Source organism: Dermochelys coriacea, chromosome 8, assembly GCF_009764565.3.
Source record: "Dermochelys coriacea isolate rDerCor1 chromosome 8, rDerCor1.pri.v4, whole genome shotgun sequence".
Classification (NCBI taxonomy): domain Eukaryota; kingdom Metazoa; phylum Chordata; order Testudines; family Dermochelyidae; genus Dermochelys; species Dermochelys coriacea.
The window spans coordinates 64,248,323-64,267,976 of NC_050075.1; the positions used below are offsets into that span (position 1 = coordinate 64,248,323).

The 19,654-nt window shown below is 40.6% G+C and overlaps 1 protein-coding gene across 2 annotated transcripts in view; it reads left to right on the forward strand.

The window, feature by feature from the left end:
• Positions 1-19,654, forward strand: part of CRB1 (crumbs cell polarity complex component 1) — a 160,708-nt gene that overhangs the window by 105,135 nt on the left and 35,919 nt on the right. For both annotated transcript variants that reach the window (XM_038413590.2, XM_043490929.1), the window contains exons 6-10: positions 336-1,289; positions 5,360-5,910; positions 6,283-6,448; positions 10,989-11,895; positions 13,889-14,017. In XM_038413590.2, the coding sequence (XP_038269518.1) occupies positions 336-1,289; positions 5,360-5,910; positions 6,283-6,448; positions 10,989-11,895; positions 13,889-14,017 (2,707 nt within the window). The remainder of the gene's footprint in view (positions 1-335; positions 1,290-5,359; positions 5,911-6,282; positions 6,449-10,988; positions 11,896-13,888; positions 14,018-19,654) is intronic.

Genomic DNA, 19,654 nt, shown 5'->3' on the forward strand with positions numbered 1-19,654 from the left:
AGCAATTTGTTGGATCAAATCTTCATCTCAATTTGATTACACTGCCATTCAAGACAAATTTGTAGCTTGCTCTTTTCTTCATCACTTACTTACCACATGTACAGTGTATGTACAGAGCTTAGCACAAGGCCCTGACCCTGATTGGCACCACTATGCACTACTGCAGTACAAACCAATAACAGCATCTATTCTCATTGCTGTCATCCACAGGGGACCAACCATCCCTTGATAAACTGATCCTCCCTGTAATTAGAGTTCATTTTATTAAATATCTAAAACAGTTTGAGAAAAACTGGCCTGCACTTATCCAATCAAATCATCTTTTTTTTTTTAAGGTATTCACTGTGAAGAAGACATTAATGAATGTTACATGAACCCTTGCCAAAACGGTGGCACCTGTGAGAATTTTCCTGGAAATTTCACTTGTCATTGCCCATTTGGAGAGAAGGAGGGGATTTCTTATGGTGGCAGGAACTGTACTGAGGTCCTTCTTGGCTGCAATGACCATCAATGCCAAAACAGTGGTTTATGTGTCCCACATTTAAAAAATGGCCACCATGGATCCAGCTGCATCTGCCCACCTGGGTTTACTGGAACACACTGTGAAACAATAACCACCTTTTCTTTTGAGGGAAATGGTTTCCTTTGGGTGAACAGTGACATGACTGCTGTGCAGGGATCTTTCTATAACATAAACCTGAGGTTTCAGACTGTGCAACCTACAGCTTTTATATTTCACCGAGGGAAGAAAGATACATTTGTCAAGTTGGAGTTACTGAACGGCTACTTACGCTTATTCATGCAAGTCAATAACCAGCCAAAGGTTCTTTTGCATATTTCACATAATGTCAGTGATGGAGAATGGCATTCTGTGGAGGTAACCTTAGCAAGAGCTGTTACCCTTAATTTACTTGACAGCTCTTGTATAGAATCATGTGTCAATAAATCTGCTGCTCCAATAGATAGTGATCAACTGATGCTTGCATTTCAGAGCATATTTTTGGGTGGTTTACGAGAGGGAAACATGAGCAGTGACTCTCCACCTAACATCTATAATATGCATTCTGCACCTTCATTTGTAGGCTGTCTTCAGGACATTGAAATAGACTTGAACATTATTACCCCTGAGAACATATCAAGTGAAACATCTTTAAATGTCAAAACAGGCTGTACGAAACAGGACAGGTGTGAAAACCACCCTTGTCAAAATAGGGGACGCTGCATCAACTTGTGGCTGAGTTATCAATGTGACTGCTACAGGCCCTACACAGGGCCAAACTGTTCAACAGGTAAGATAATGTTTTTGGCATTAGTGTATTAAACACCAGCTCAAAGCATAATCACAAATAACAAATCTGTTTATATCAGTGATGAAATGCCATGACCCTTAAGACCTCCGCTGCTTACTTTCAACTGATGAGAAAACACAAGAGGTTAGTATAAGCACTTGTTCATTATTTTCTAGTTCTCTCTATAGGAAGCCTAAATTTCAATCAGGCAGAAAAGTCAAGCTAAATTGATGGGTTCTGCTCAACCAGTTCTTTAATTTTTTTTTTTACTTTTAATATGCCATTAAACTTTGGGAAACTCAGGTTTGCTGTAGGTGTAGCACCGAATGACCTAAAGGCTATGTCTACACTATAAGCTAGTGGTGTGATTCCTCTGCTCATGTACACATACTTGCCCTAGCTCTCATCCAGCTAGAGTGAATATAAATAGCAGGGAAGCCACTGTAACACTGGTATCAACAGTGGGAGCACAGCTAAGCCAGGCTGACTACAAACCTCTCTGAAACTGGGCTAGCTAGCTTGATGACAGCTAATGTGAGTGCATGTCCATGACAGGGGAATCACGTCACTAGCTTGTAATATAGACATAGCCTTAGGAGCTTAAGTCCTATTTTTAAAACTCACTTAGGTACCAGTGAGTCTCAGTATCTGTATGTAAAGCAGGACTCCTGTTTTTGAGGGTAAATGAAGAATGAATAAAACATTGAACAGATGAAAAAAATTAGACATTTAAAAAACATCATATCTGAGCTTTCACCAGCAGATTAAGCCTGACAGTCAATAGCATCATTTTACCAACAAACCTAGGGAGAATGAATGGCTTGAGGATTGGTAATCGGATCTTTGGTTAGCTGGTTGAAGTCCATCCCAGGGCAAGAGTTACCAATAACTGTTACCATCTGAGAGCTGCCTGGTTGCCTCTGTGAAATGAGTCAATTTCCCACTGGACATGCATTCACATCTCAAAAACCATTTAACTGGCATCCTTATGGGTAGAATCAGCAGAAAGGCCAAAACCTGATGGGCCTAGAAATTGAATTACCCTCATTTTCCTCCACATTAGGGTTTCCAGTCCTCCAGGATTGTCCTGGAGACTCCAGGAATTAAAAAATAATTTTTAATTAAAGATTATGTCATGTGATGAAATCTCCAGGAATTCATCCAATCAAAGTTGGCAACCCTACTCCATGTGATCCACCAAGTATGAGCTGAGGCAAACTGGAGGGACGATATGGGGTCCCTGCATTGCTGTCTGTTATGCTCTGCCGGCTATGTGGATAAACAGAGTGCGTCATTCTCCAGGGTTGTAAATATTACACCTTTCAGGAACACTTTGAACTGGACCTCCCCTCCTTTCTCAGCAAAAACCTATAGAGCTCAGACTGGGAGTTTTGTCTGAGGAAGGTGTGCAGGATTTGGCCTTCTATTCACACACAAATGCCCCCCACCCCTTGTTACAAATTACTAACTTTCTACTAACACATGTTAATTTGGGGATGAAGAAAAGACAGTTTATTTTTTAAACCAGGCAGTCTGGAAAAAAATGAAGAGCATCAGCAGTGCTCTGGCTAGATTCAAAGGGCCAGATCCTCAGCTGGTGAAAGCTGGCATAGCTGCATTGAAGGCAATGAAGCTACACTGATTTATACCAGCTGAGGATCTGGTCCCAGGGGGTTATTGGATGTATTTCACCAGAAAGCTGCATCTTGAAATCCCTTTCAAAATGTTTAAATATTATATCATTTCATATGCTGTATTTAATAGTTATTGATACCTTATTTCTTTTTTTTTAAATGTAAAATGATAAAGTCTTAGAGGTAATTCTAACAGACTGCTTTGAACTCCAGCTGTAATTTATCCAAAGGTTTGAAAAGCAACTTTGGAGTATAGGAGAACATCTGGTAAATATGTTTGACTCTTTATATGAAGTGAAATGAAAACCATTCAGGGCCGGGAGAGGCTTATTCTTGCATTAGAACTGTTGAGAATGATTAAAAAGTATTTGGTATTTTTTTCTGCTGACCACAATATTCCTTGCAAATCATACCACTATGCCACTTTGATACATGGATTTTAGATATATGCAGGACTTAAAACACTATGGCATTATGGGAGGAGGGGACTTGTGGCTAGGGATAACATAAGAAATGTTGGTGTCCTTTTGAAGAAAAGTTGCTGCCAAGGATTTAATTGACATGAGGCAATATTTTCACTACATATACAAAATAACAAACAGATGTTGACTTATTTTGATCAGCATCCAGATGTAGAGACACAAGAGGTTAATATTGACCAAGGTGATGCTATCTGTCCCATCAAACCCAAGATCAGATTCAATATTTTTTGTGTGTGTGTGGCAAAGTAATAGAAAATTTCAAGTACAGTATTACCTTTTTCTAAGACTCACCCTTCCTTCTAATGTTGCAAGGCTCCTATACTCCAGCTCCTAACTCCATTAGATATGCTCGCTTTTTTCACATGAAAAATGCTTAGTTCTCAAGGACTGCCTTCTCGAAACACCCATTCCAGCAAAAGGGAAGATTTATTTCTACATGTCATGTTTTTAACAAGCAGATAAAGAAAGAAATGTAGATAATCTCTTTCATAAAATTAAAATATTTCATACGTAGTTATTTATGAAATTGTCTATTCAGGAGCAAGTCAGGGATTTATTCCCCTTACTAAATAATATTACTGTGGCACATAGTAACACCATGGTTGTTAAAGGACTGTTAGGATTTCCACAATCAATCCCCTATTTTCATTGGTTTTATAACCAAGTCATAAAAAAAGTAGTACTGCAGGCAGAAACTTGACATATGAGTTTTACTGCACAAAAGAGGACTCGGACTGTTCAGTCACAGGAGTGATTTCTTTGTTTAAACCAGGTTGACACTTTTTATGCATTTGACAAGCTAAAAAAAAATAGCTCTTGAAAGTGTTTAGGCAGAAAGCCTATAATATGGAGAACAAGATTTTGAAACTTAAAATGTAAAATGAATAGAAATACTGTGGTTCAAAAAGCTGATGCATCAGAATAAATAGTTTCATTACAATGGTTTGGGAGACATAATTTCTGTTCTTAATTAAAAATCCTAGCTTCATTATGGAAAATAGAGAGAGACAGAAAGAGAGGAGTTCTGCTTTAATCATCTTAACTGATAAACACAAAATTTTTAAAAAGTGTCTTGAATTCTAGATCATTTGCCTACCCCAGTGGTATAGCAGTGTCATATGTTGGCAGAGACTGATCATATATAGAAATGACAATTTGGGAGCCAGATTCACTGATGGATCTAGGCTGATGCAGATCAGCATAGGTGTAATCTGCCAAGGGAATAAAGGGCTATCACAGCTCCAGAGTGGGTGGTGATGTGTAGAAACCAAATAGAAAATAAGAGCATGTGTTAAATCAGCATATGCTCTTATCAGCCTCTTTGTTTGGAGACCTAGTCCTGATTTAAGATTGTCCACTTCCTTGATGGGAATGTTTAGGGAGTATATGTAGGTGAAACACTTCCTGTCCTCCCTGAGGATAAATCCCTAATGGTGCATAGGGGTCCACTTGGAATGAGTTACATTTCCCTATGGCAGCAGTAGTGCATATGGTCTTGGGGTGAAATCCTATCCCCGCTGAACTCAATCACAAAACTTGTATTAACTTCAGTGGTGCCCGGATTGTGCCCTTGGTCTTTAGGAGATGATAACAGCTAGGTTGTGCTCAAAATACACCCTTCTAATGACCACTACAAATAACTATGCTGGAGTCTGCCCTGAGAAACCATTTGGATACACATCCGCACAAGATGTACAGAGGCTGCAAAAGGGGAAGAATGTGGTGTAATAATGTACTTTATAGCACCAAAATAAAGCATAACCCTGCTCCCATTGAAGCCAATGTGAATTTTGCCATTGAAACCACTCAGACCAGAATCAAATCCTTATTTTGTCCTTAAATGCTAGCAGGTGCCTCTCTCTATTAGTGGTAGAAGTTTGATCATTGTGCTCCCTCCATTTGTCAATTAGTCTTAAACTATTTTATTTTCTCTCTCTTCCCCCCTCATTTCAAGAGTACATGCCAGGCCGATTTGGACATGAGGACTCCTCGGGGTATGGTGCTTTTTCTGTTGATGCTGGTCAGAACGAAAACATGACTATATCAATGTTTGTCCGAACACGGAAGTCTTCTGGCTTGTTACTAGCTGTGAGGAACAGTACATCTCTGTATGTAAGAATCTGGTTGGAAGATGGGAAACTAGTCATGTTAGCCTCAAATTCCACTAAATTGTTCGGCACATGGACTGTGAGTGATGGAAATTTTTACTTAATATCATTAAAAATACAGCCAAATAAGGCTGAATTGTTCCAGTCATCTCAACAGCTAGGCTACATTTCTACTCCAGTATTAACAGTCCAAAGTAGGAATATTCTCTATATTGGAGGACTACCAGACAAACAAGAAACTGATATAAATGGTGGGTATTTTAAAGGCTGTATCCAAGATTTAAGATTGAATAACGAACAACTGGAATTCTTCCCCATTACTACATCACTGTATTCTGTCATCAACCGAACACTGATCAACGTGACCCAGGGCTGTACTGGTGACAATCTTTGCAAGGTGAGGATGCCATTTCTCAAAGCATGTTTCCATGTTTAGACCCAGGACTCCTTTTTTGGCCCATGAATGTTCCCATGCAATATGTGACAGTAATGACATCTTAAACATATAAACATGCTGGTAAGAGCAGATTTTGCTGAATAGTGCTGAACATCGTGGGCATCAGCAGCAAAATATATGGGGGTTATGAAAGGCGAGGTAAGGATAACCATTTACTAAACCTGCTATCCATGCATGGAACCTGTAAGGCTTTATAGCTTTCAATCCAAAGTAAACACAATTCCGTTTTCTCCCAAGCAATCCTGCCTTCCCTTGTGTGGGAATCCACTGCCACTTGCTAACACTCTGGTTGTCTCTACTCTTTCCATTTAGTCCAACCCTTGCCACAGTGGCGGCATTTGCTATTCTATCTGGGACGACTTCACTTGCACATGCCCCCCAAACACAGCAGGGAAAGCATGCGAGGAAGTTAAGTGGTGTGAGCTCAGCCCTTGTCCTCATGAAGCACAGTGCCAGCTGGTACATCAAGGATTTGAATGTAGGTACATTTCTATCATTCCTATGACCTTTGGGAAACTGAAATAACTTCAGATAAAGTTGATTTTCATGACCTGTTCAATTAAATCAAGCATTCCAATTCTCATACAACCCAGCTGAATTTTGTTTGTTGTTAATGATAACAATAAAATAATAAATAATAGAATCTTGATCACTGCTATTAAAAGTATTATGAATGGAATAATGGGATACTAAAATTCAAGTTTCAGCTGTCATCTGTGGCTGATCACAAATTAAGATCCATTTAATATTGGGCCTCTTTTTTAAAATTACCCTTCCATTTTGAAAGCAATGGAGTGAGGATTCAGATAATATTGCCTGCAGGGGCTTTACTTTTCAGTTAATCAATGCATCTACTTGGCATGTTTATAAAATAGACCACTTTGTTCCATCAGAGCACCACTGCAAGGAGATAAGAGGATTTATCTTAAGATGTTCTCCCTCCTCCGGAAAGACATACCAGATGACATACTCCTGCACACTGCTTTATTCCATTTTCTTAAAGTGAACCATCTTTAAAAGCTATCTTAAGCATCCTAATACTAGCAATGCATTTGAAAGATAGTCATTTCAACTGGTATCTTAATAAAGAGCACGAGAATTCCAAGAAGCTTGTTCATTTGAAAATTAATGACCACTATTTATCATAAGAACATTAGCCAATCCGTTGTATATCACTTTTCTATTTCCCCTCCCTTGAAATAGAGTGTAATTTAAAAAGCACGCTGAGATTTTGTTATGGTGTTTTCCAAAAAGCATTCTTTTTTCTCCAAAAATACCCCCATGATGCTGTGGAGCAGGATTACTGTACACAAAGTGCAATGGAAGCAGTTAGAATAGCTGACTCTTAGGAACAGAAGAGTCGGTCAGCAAAAGATTTCTAGCATAGAGGAAACGAAGCACCCTGCAAATAGATCCATATGATGCTGGTTATTGTTGAGCCAGGAAAAAGAGGTCAGTTAGAGTGAGTATTAAAACACATTTATATTTTAAAATACATATATTTATAACCTAAATAACATATTACACATTCTCTTTGATTATAAAAATCTAATAGGTGATATCTTATCAACAATTTTAGCTGATTATAGTGGAGTATAAATATATGGATGGGAAGTAATTGCACTATTTCCTTTTGCTAAAAATCAAGGCAATCTACGTCTTTAGCAGTCTTTAACTTTGGATCTCAGTGGTCTTTTATGTGGCAATGGTAGGGGGTTGCCATAATGGACATTCATAAACTCCTGGGAGACATGTTATGTATCTTTAATTATCTCTTTGTTTCCATGCATTAGTTTCCAAACTTCTATGTGGACAGACATAATAATATTCCCCTAAACTCACAGACAATAGAACTGAATTGGTTTGTTGTTGTTATTGTTTATTATTAGTACTGAGCTGTGTAACAATGGCCTTCACTCACTCATCAAGAATGATGCCTCCTTCTGGCCACTCTGGGGATTAGTTTGCAAGGTCAATGCCCCTCCCAGTGGTTGCACGCCATCGTTCCATCTCTCTCTCTGTTCTGCAGCCCCTCTCTTCCTCCAGGAACTGCAGCATTTTCTTTGTGACTTGGCCCTTTGGCTAGGTCACTCAGCATTCCATCCTTCTGAGGTATAGTCTGTCAAGTCTCTACAACATGAAGCCAAGGTCTGTTCAGTCCCCAACTTTGCTGCTTACTCCCTGGGCTGCTTCCTACTCTGGCACTACCCACCTCTTCGGTGTTTGCCGGCCTCTCTTCTCCCTCATCCTAGTGAGCAACTGTGAGCTACGTGTATCTATAGCCCCCAAACACACCTCCCTTTTGCCAGGGAGTGCCTGCAGACTACCTCCCCATAGCTGCCTTCCTGCTATCAGCTCCCTGGCTTTATAGAAGACGTGCCTGTTCCTGCACAGGTGAGCTTCCCCTAATTAGGACTTTCCTCTAGGCCTTCAGCCTAATAAGTTAATTGGCCCATCTGTCCTGCAGGGGAAGTGTGGGGTAGACACCTAAATGCCCCAATCAGCAACTGGGGTCCAGCTGTGATAGGTGCTATACACACATATAATAATTTCAGATCCTGCACTAAAAAGCTTATATTGTAGGTCTATGATGAATCACAACAGATAGGTACAATAAGTAGATGTGGGAGGCACAAGGCAACAGACAGACAATTATGATCAGTGTCACAAACAGGAGTAACAGCACACTAGCCACCTAGTCATTGCCAAGTGCTTAATAATGTCCACACAAGAGTGTTTTAAGTTTTTGATTTAAAAAAATCTTAGTTGGTTCTTTCTCTGAGAACTGAAGTAAACTTTGAAAATACATACATTACAAACACTGATGTTTCCAAATACCATAAATTATGCTGGGAAAACTGTTTCTAATCACTTTCCCATTTTATGAGGTACAAGAGTTGGTATGCCAAGAAAAGTAATGGCACATCCATTGCCTTAGCATTTAGAGTACACAGGCATAAGACAATGTGATCATTCACAGTGCTTAGTGTCTATATCTCCATTCCCAAACTATTTCAAATAAACTTATTTTCTAGTATTTACTGTAAAGTGAAGGGCAGATTCTTTTCTTGTGAGGTTTCCCATTAATAATCCCTTATTGGTAATCCCAAGGGTTATTTCGGCCAAAATTTGCCGCAATTGGGAAAGAATGCCCACAGATATCCTAGAAATCTGCTTTGCCCGACCACCACAGCTCTCACAAACCCTAACACCCATACAGATTTGAACTGAAGCATGAATAGGAGACATTTCCTTCTCTCTCCCCTCTCCCATATCAGAGGTGGGCAAACTATGGCCCACGGGCCACATCCGGCCTGCGGGACCATCCCACCAGCCCCTGAGCTCCTGGCCGGGGAGGCTAGCCCCAGCCCCTCCCCCACTGTCCCCTCTCTCCTGGAGTGATGCTGCCATGTGGGCAGCGCGGCTTGCACCCACCCACCTCCCAGGTTTTCCAATAAGCCTGTCCTGCCGCTCTGAGCTGCATGGTAAGGGGGCAGGAGGTCCTGGGGGCAGTTAGAGGACAGGGGACGGTCTGATGGGGCGGAGGTTCAAGGGGGGGGAGTCAGGAGACAGGGAGCGGGGGGGTTGGATAGGGGGTGGGGTCCTGGGGGGATGCTTGGGGAGAGGGGCCCCAGGAGGGGGTGGTCAGGGGACAAAGAGCAGGGAGGGGTTGGATGGGTCAGAGGTTCTGAACGGGGCAATCAGGGGGCGGGAAGTGAGAGGGGGCCAGGCAGTTTGCAGAGGCACAGCCTTCCCTACCCAGTCCTCCATAGTGTTTCTCAACCCCGATATGGCCCTTGGGCCAAAAAGTTTGCCCACCCCTGCCCTAATCTAACTGTTTTTGTCTATTAAAATGGACAAAATGCCAATGAAAAATATCAAATATATGTGTAAAGATCAGATTATCAGGCCCTAAAAATGGACACAATTCTGTTCACTAAACTACAGTCACAGCCCTACACAATTAGGGCTATATTCCCCTCCAAGTTCCATCAGTGCAGCATCACTGAAGTCAGTGGAAATATGCCAGTGTGAAATTGAGGGAACATCCACGTCATGGGCCTGAATCTCCTTACACTAGTTTTACACTGGTTGTAACTCCACTGACTTTAGTGGAATATTCCTGATTTGTGACAGTGACTCAGGATCAAAAGTTGTTGCTTTATATAATCATAATCACCCTAAATTGGTAAAACCCCCTAAAGATACTATTTCACAAAGGAGAGAAATGGAAGTGGGAGGGTTTCTATTTTTTCTGCAGTTCTGGAACTACTGGGTGTTTACAAAGATTGTAAATTCAGGCAAGTACTGTATCAACAACACATAACCATTGGCTAATACACCTATTTACCATCTTGGAAAAAACAACACATAAATTAACACCAGCCACTACAGTTCTATTCAGCCTGAATTTTACAAACCTTTACAAAGTTATTTCCCCAGCTCAACAGCTGGTGTAAATCATCCTGGCTCCATTGATTTCAGTAGAATTATGCTGATTTTCATCAGCTGAGGGTTGGGCCTTTGTTATTGTTTATTTGTTAAGTGTGGCACAAGACAAAGAAATAGGGCTTGATTCTGATCTCACATACATTCATTTTATACTAGTGTTTCTCTACTGCCTTCCATGGAGTTACTCCTGATTTGCACAGTCATACAGGAGATCAGAATCAGGGTCACAGTTGCAGCCTAAGAGAGAGTGAGAGTTGAGACAAAAAAAACTTAGGATGCCCCAGAGGTTACAACATTTAGGGCTAGATCCTCAACTGATGAAAATCAGCATAGCTCACTGACTTCAGTGGAGACAGGGATTGGCACCTGACTCTTATTTTTTAAAATGAGAAGCCAAGAGGTGTAATATTAACACTGATTAGAATTTGCATGCTTCATGGAACAAAGTGGAAAGATTTAAATTACAAGAGGCAGGCAGCCTGGCACAGTGGAGTAGGGAAAATGTTGCACAGGTATCAATCTAAAATTGGCCTGCTTTCTCAACAGATATTATTATCTTTGCACAGGTGTTGCCAATGCAGTGTTTAGCGGCAGAAGCAGTGCAATATTTTATAGAACCAATGGGAAGATAAGGAGAGACCTCACCAATATCGTATTTGGCTTTCGGACTAGAGATGCAGATGTGATACTGCTGTATGCTGAGAAGGAGCCAGAGTTCATTACCATTAGCATTCAGAACACCAAGCTAGTGTTTCAGCTGCAAAGTGGCAACAGCTTTTATGTGCTGACCCTAGCTAGTTCACAGCCTGTGAATGATGGGAAATGGCACCAAGTGATTCTCTCTATGACAGAACCCCTATCCCAGTCATCTAGATGGCACATTGATATAGATGATAAAAAAGACACTGCAACTAGTACAGTCGCCACAGGAAGCCTCAACTTCCTAAGAGAAGAAATAGATATTTATGTTGCCGACAAAGCTTTTGACAATCTGGATGGCCTAAGGGGATGCATGAGCACTATAGAAATCAGCGGCATTTATCTCTCGTACATTGAAAATTATGACGGCCACACAAAAAAACCCCAAGAAGAGCAATTCCTCAAAATATCTGCAAATTCTGTTGTTACTGGCTGTTTGCAATTGGATGCCTGCAGCTCTGATCCCTGTATGCACGATGGGATATGTGAAGACTTATATAGTTACTATCGTTGTACATGTCCCAAGGGATGGACTGGCATGCACTGTGAAACCAACACTGATGAATGCTTTTCAAACCCCTGCATTCATGGAAACTGCTTGGATAGAATTGCATCCTACGAGTGCAGATGTGACCCTGGTTATACTGGGATAAACTGTGAAGAGGACATAGACAACTGCCATGGTCACCTGTGTGCAAATGGGGCAACTTGCATAGATGGAGTTAACACTTATTCCTGCCTATGTGCCGGTAACTTCACTGGAAAATTTTGCAGGTATTATAAATAAGAAAGCTTCAGAAGCTAAAGAAACTCCTGCCATCGGAGCTCACCTCTCAGATGTTTTCGAAGTTGTTTAAATTAAACTGAGAAAAGATCAACCCCTACATCAATCCTACATTAATACTTAGGCCATGCTTACACAATGGGTCCTACAGCAGTATAGCCATGGCACAAAGCTGTACCACTGTAGTGCCACAGTGTAGATGCAAAGAAAGGGTTTTTCTGTCACTGTAGGTACTCTACCTCCCCTAGTGGTGGTAACTAGGTCAACAGAAGCATTCAGAAGCATGTTGACCTGATGTTGGCCGAATCTACACCAGCGATTACGAAGGCCTAGCTACAACACTCAGGGATGGGAATTGTTCACACCTCTGAGCACCATAGTTATGTCAACCTAAATTTAAGTAGAACAGGACTTAGGTTTTCCCTGCAGAATTATTACCCCACAGACATTCACATTTCAAAGGAATTTAGGGAAATTGTGCAGATCTTGTATTCTGTTGGATCCCCAATATAATGTGTACATAGTGTTTTATTCAGGTAAATCCAAATAACATGTACTTTGCATTGGTCTTTGGGTAAAATTTTCAAAAGCATCCAAGTGACTTAGGAACTTTGGCTCCTAATTCACATCATTTTGTTTGTCTGTTGGTTGAAAAGTCTCTTTTAGTGTCTCTGGAAGCCATTTACGGGGCCAAAATAATAGGAAATTGCTTTCCTCACAGAACTTCCACCATCCAGAATTGAAATGTAATGAGGAGACCAGAGACGGCTTTATTTCAGCCCCATACATGGCTCCTTGAGATGACAGAAACTGACTGCAGCGGGAGTTTTGCCTGAGTAAGGACTTGCAGGATTAGTCCAATAAACTTGAAGATAAATAAAATACTGGGTCCCTTTTGTTCTTAATTGGTACAGAGACTGGACCATAAGGAACTATCGTCCTCTGTCTTCAATGGAGTTACACTGATTTACACCAGCTGAGGATCTGGCCCTCTAATTTAATTTAAAACTCAGACAAACTTGAAAACAGTATATTTTGAGCCATTACCAAATTTTGTTTTTGCATTGACATACTATGTCCTATACACAGATTCTTTCAGATAAACTGCTAAATTATATTGCTACCAAATAGCTCCAAGACACTTACCTAAAGGAAGGATTTGGCCCATTGTTTGCCTCAGAGTGAGTTATTAAATTGGTATTATTGGAGCTTGGGAAAGCCAGTTGAATTGATGTGAAATTAAGTTTTTGAGATTCACTGTTGCTTGGTATCACACTTCAGTTATTGCTTTCCTTCCTTTGTAGATACCCCCGTTAGTAACTGAATTTCACTCAACAGCAAAGATAATAAGTATGCCAGATAGCAATTGAATAGATGAATACAGGTCTGGAGCGTTGCTCCCTGCAAGAAAACTGTGCAGACCTTAGAAGATGTCTGTCTACATGCATTGCATCCTTCTAGAGATTCACAACTGTGTGCTGATTTACAGCCAGATTGTGCCACCCTTACTCACATTGAATAGTACTTTACCCAAGGAGCCATTGAAGCTGATAGGCATCTTTGTGAAGTAAAGTACAGCTTACTGTGAGCCCAATGACAGGTTTCAGAGTAGCAACCGTGTTAGTCTGTATCTGCAAAAAGAACAGGAGTACTTGTGGCACCTTAGAGACTAACAAATTTATTTGACATGTTCCATTCTATGCATGCGATGAAGTGGGCTGTAGTCCACAAAAGCTGATGCTCAAATAAATTTGTTAGTCTCTAAGGTGCCACAAGTACTCCTGTTCTTTTAGTGAGCCCAATGCTATTAGAATCTGACCCTTATTAAAGCAATTCATCTGTAAAACAGAAAACCTAAATGCATACAACTGAAACAGACTAGCATTTTAATATGGTGTTAAATAAATGAATGAGGGAAAATTAGATTTTACCTGAAGTACATAAAGAGATTTTAATTGCTGCTGTTGCCTCTTATTCATCTAGGCACATCAGGCTACCTTTTTCTGTCTGTGGGAATGAGAAGAGAAATCTCACTTGTTACAACTATGGCAACTGTACTGAGCTTGAAGGCGAGTTGAGATGTATGTGCCTGCCAGGCTTTAGTGGAGAACGGTGAGACACTTCAGAACTTTATGTGCACTTTCCCTCAGCAGGTTATTGTAGGAGTATTGCTTTGTCTTTTTAGAACATGAGTTCCAGAATGGCTCCTTTTTGGAATCCAAAATTAGTGATTGAAATGGTACCTCACCTGCTGCAGACTTCCTGCAGCAATGAGACACAACTCTGTCTATTCAAAATGAGATAGAGTTAGAACTGGGCAAAATGTTTCTGATTCATGTTATTTGCAAATAAATAAATAAATAAAACAAAAAGCAGTTTCAGGTCAACTGAAATTATTTTTGAATTCACGTCAAATTTGCCAAATAGTTTGACTGAAAATGTAAAATAAAAAGTTTGGAAAAGTCTAAACATTTTGTTTTGATATTGTTAAAATGAAACATTCAAATTTTTCATTTTGAAACAACGAACATTTTATTTTGAAATTTGCCTATATTTTATTTTTTTAAAGTGTTAAAAAACTCAAAAAAGAAACAAAATGTTTTGTGTTGAACAAAACAGTGTGGTTGAACCAAAACAATTTTTCCCAATATTTTGGTTCAGCCAGCGAACCAAAAATCAGTTATTTGCCAAGCTTAATCCTCTCTTTGCTAAATATGACTTCCAGGGTTTAACAGCATGAGAATCTGATTTCTACAAAAGTCAATAGTCAATGGGTCAAATTCATCCCTAGGGTAACTCCAATTACTTCAATTACGGATGAATTTGACCCAAGATGCTTTTTTTCTTAAACAACGTTCTACTGATCATATCTCCCCCTGCATACAAATATTCCTGGCTCTATGTCTGTTTCAAATACAACAAAATAGAACAGTATAATTATTTTATCTCTCTGTGTATAGACACTTAAACACACAAACCCTCATATAATACACAAATAGACGGACATAAAACTAATGGTTTTATTTTAACTGACATCCAATGGAAATAGAAGTAGTGTACTCTCACAGGGGAAGTGTTATGCACAGAACACCCACTCATATTGTATCTTGCCAGTTTAGAATCAAATTCTAAAACAATGATAAAAACAAAATTGGTTAACTTCTTTTATATATATATATATATATATATATATATATATATATATATATATATATAATTATACTATAGAAAAGCTATATATATAATTATACTATAGAAAAGCTCTTAGCACGAGGACCTACCAACTTCACTCGTGACTAAATTTGTAGTGGATGGTGTACACCTCCGCAACCCATATTTATTGTCAATTATATTATTCCCAATTCTCTATAATTTCCTGTATCCTCAGTCAAGACTGAGGGCCCATTGTTCTAGGTGCTGTACAAACAGAGGAAGACATGGCCCTGACACCTATAGGTTATCCCAAGGTTTGTTCAGAAGCATTCAGCTGGTAGCAAGAGAGGAAATACAGTACAAAGAAGGTAGAAAACATAAAACAAATGGTGTTGCTCTCTATCTCAGCACAATGAAAATTAAATCAGGGGCATAGAAAGTCCAAAGGCCCAGTGGGCCTGCAATATGTAGCCTTAGCACATTCAGAAAATCTTTCAAGAAAAGGTTTCTCCCTCTCTCTCTTTAACGCCCACTGACTTTGTGGAATCACTGCAGTAAGTCATAAATGATGGATGAAATAAAAAATTCTGGCCCACCCAGTACAGAGTGCACTTGGCAATTGCTGCTGTGCTGTAATATTTAATTCAGGCATCCAGAAAGGTCCCCTGCCAACCCTGGAAGATTTGGAGAAGAAAAACTGTCTCAAGCACTTTTTTGGTGTGTATTTATCTTGGAGCTTCAAGGTAGGAGGAAAGTGCTTTTTCCTTCTTCCTTTCACTCTTAGGCATCTTGCTAACTAAAGCTTTGGAAATGAGAGTCCTTCTTTACATCCACACCCACTGGCTGGCGATAACCTCTATTTTATGGTTCCCAAGGTCCTACTACTGAGTGGTGATCCAATACTGAGCATACTGCATGGTAACATACCACTGCAATGAGACATTCTACACTTTATTCTCTTTTTTAAATTCTAAATTGCCACTATATTTATTCTCTTTTTTTCCGGGTTACCAAAATGTTGTAAGGTAAACTAGCAGTGTCTTTCTCTTTGAAGACCTTTAGTAAACTAAATCAGACAGAACACACACAAGTTTTATTTTACTAGAACAAATGCAAACTATTTCATATAATGGGATATTAAAAACCACACCAACTCCATGATTGTTTGGACTGATATTACAGATATTTTCCTTTAAAAGTGTAACTAATCCCTAACAAAGGGTTTGATCTACAACCTATGGAAATCAGTGGATGTCTTTCCACAGAATGCAATGGACTTTGTGTGAGGACCAAAAGAAAGAATTTGATAGTTGTTAGAGATGGACAAGTTATTCCTCAGTAGAGATGGTCAAACTGTATATTGCAAAGAAATTATTCACTGAATTTAGGCTGGGATTTTCAACTTGACTAAGGGACTTATGTTTCCAGCTTCCACAGTTATGGCTCTTTTTCCTGTATGTGAACCAATATTGATTTATTTTTGTATGTATGAATTCATTTGTGTTCATAAGTATTTGCCAACTAGTTTGATGAACAATTTTTGTTTCAGATTTTTGAGGACTGTAATTGATCCACTAAATAAGATAGTATTCTTTCTTTCCTGATTGGATGAATGTAGAAAATTCAAATATGACTGTTTGATATGAAAACCAGCCCTTCCCCAAATGCTTATGCAAACAAACTTGTTGGCACGAATGTTTGCAGTTGGACAAAACTTTGGTTAAACTGAACAGCTTTTAGTAATTTGGACAAAAATCCACACACTTACATTTTCAGGAACGGACCAGGTCTTCTAATCAGATGTTTTTAAGGCTGGTTGATTGTCTTCACTAAAAATGGGGAAAATTTGTAGTTTTCAAAAAAAATGTAGTTACAGCAAAAAATACTGAAGTCATAATTTTAGTTTTAAAAGTTAGTCCTGGCACACTCTTTTAATTAACAATAAATTGTTTTTTTGTGGTGGTGTTGTAGCCATGTTGGTCCCAGGATACAAGAGAGAGACCAGACGGGTGAGGTAATATCGTTTATTGGACCAACTTCTGTTGGCGATGGAGACAAGCTTTTGAGCTACACAGAGCTCTTCTCCAGGTCTGGGAAACATCACATCCACCATAATCTCTCTGCCACCAAGAGGACAGTCCCTGAGATCCAACCACCAAATAGTGATCAAATCCACAGACAAAAGGGGCATTGTCATAGTCCTCAACTATGATGACTACATTGACAAGCCCAACTGACAACTGTTCAACACCATCTATTATAAAGAACTCAAAGACTCCAACTCCAAGAGAAATTCTACAACCTCATCCCCATGAACCAACCCCAGGGACTGTATACATCCTTTCTGAGGTATACAAACAAAGGAACCCACAGCACTCATCATATCTGGCCACAACACTCTTACTGAAAAAATATCTCAACTCACGGAAGCCATCCTCAAACCATTCACCACCCAAAAGGCCAACTTCCTCTCGGATACAGCCAACTTCCTCCAGAAACTCTGCAACATTAACAACCTCCCACAGAACACCATTCTTGCCACCATGGATGTCACTTCTCTCTACACAAACATTCCTCACAATGATGGTTTCACTGCCTGCCTCAAATATTTACAAGATAATGAACAACCCTCAGATATCCACCCCAAACATATCGCCAAACTCATCCATTTCATCTTCACTCATAACAATTTTACATTTAACAACCACCACTTTGTCCAAACCCTGGGAACATCCCAATATACCAACCTCTTCATGGGCCACTTTGAAGAAGAATTTCTGGACAAGGCACCATGAAATCTATCATATCCCTTGATGATCTTTTTATTTTTTGGACAGATGACCTAAACTCCCACATAGACTTCCACCACAGCTTCAACCACCAACCATCCATTAAACTCTCTCTAGAACACTCCCACACTAGCATCAACTTCCTGGATGCCATGATCGGCTTTAGCAATGGAACCCTACAGACAATTATATACAAGAAACCCATAGACCACCACACCTATCTTCACAGGTCCAGTAACCATCCCAAACACACCAAGAAATGTGTTATTTAAGCCATAGACTGGTGCCTCAACATACTGGGGAGTGGGCACAATCTAAAAGGGAGGACACATGACCTCCCCATGTGTCTCCTCCACACCCCACCCCCATCAGGGGCCTGCACACTCTCCCTGCCACCTTCCCACCCCAAGTTATCTGTGGGAGTAAGGGGCTCTGTCCTTCCACCATGCTGGCTCTTCCCCCGGCATGTTCAGCTGCCCTCCCTGCTGCTCTGTGCAGTGAAGCAGCTGCCTGAGAGAGCTCCTGGTTGGGACAGGTGCCATGCATGCTGGGTGGGGGGAGCGATGGGGTTCTGGCTCTGGCTCACTCATCCCCTGTCCCCAGAAGCCAAGCCTGGGTGGGAGGCAACCTGCCGCTGCTGCAGGCAGCTACTGCGCTGTACCAGGAAGCATCCCAGCAACCAGAAGAGGCTCTGGCCCTGCCCCTTCTGTTCCCAACCTAGGCCAGCTGCTGAGGGAGCACTTGACCCTACCTGGTCCCCCCAATGTGTCACCTCTGTCTATAGCCAGGCTCTCAGATACCACAGAATATGCTCCAAGGAGAAAGCCAGGGCTATAAACCTTACCACACTTAAAATTTCCTTCACCAAACAAGGACACTCCACCAGAAAAGTAGTTCACATCATGGACTGGGCTCCCCAAATACCCCAAGAGAACCTGCTTCTATACACAAATAAAATCCTGCACACCTCTAGTTGTCACCTACCACCTCACACTGGAACCCATATGGGGAATCATCAAACAGTTAGAACCTTTACTCCATGGGTACCACATCCTGAAAGAAATTTTTCCTGAACTGCCACTTCTGGCCTACAAACAACCTGCCAAGCTCATCATCAGAAGTAAGCTCCCCACAGACCAGGACACCCCAAATCAAAGGGGCACCAGATCCTGCCAGAACAACAAATGCAAACCTGCAGACATATCTCCACTGTTATGACGATCAATTCCCCCCACAACACATCTTTCAAGATTCATGTTTCCTAAACATCCCTATCACATGATGTGGAGTACCTCATCCAATACACTAAATGCCCCAATATCAACTATGTGGGTGAAACAAGACAATCACTACACTATTGAATGCACTTACACAAAAAAATGATAAAACACAAAAAATTCCCTGTCACCTGTGGGAGAACACTTTTCACAAAGAGATCACTCTATAACTGACCTCACAGTCCATACCCTCAAAGGAACTCTGCACAACATCTTCAAAAGATGAGTCTGGGAGCTCATATTCATAACTTTGCTAGATACTAAAAATCATGGTCTGAACAGAGACACTCATAGGTGCCAACTCTGTGGGTGTTCCAGCCCTGGAGCATCCACAGAAAAAATTAGCGGGTGCTCAGCACCCACCAGCAGCCAAGCTCTCCCCTCCCTCCAGTGCCTCCCGCTCACCATGGATCATCTGTTTCACAGCATGCAGGAGGCGCTGGGAGGGAGATGGAGGAGCGGGGACAGGGTGCGCTCAGGGGAGTGGCAGAAAGAGTGGGGAAAAGGCAGGGTGGAGCGTTGGGGACAGG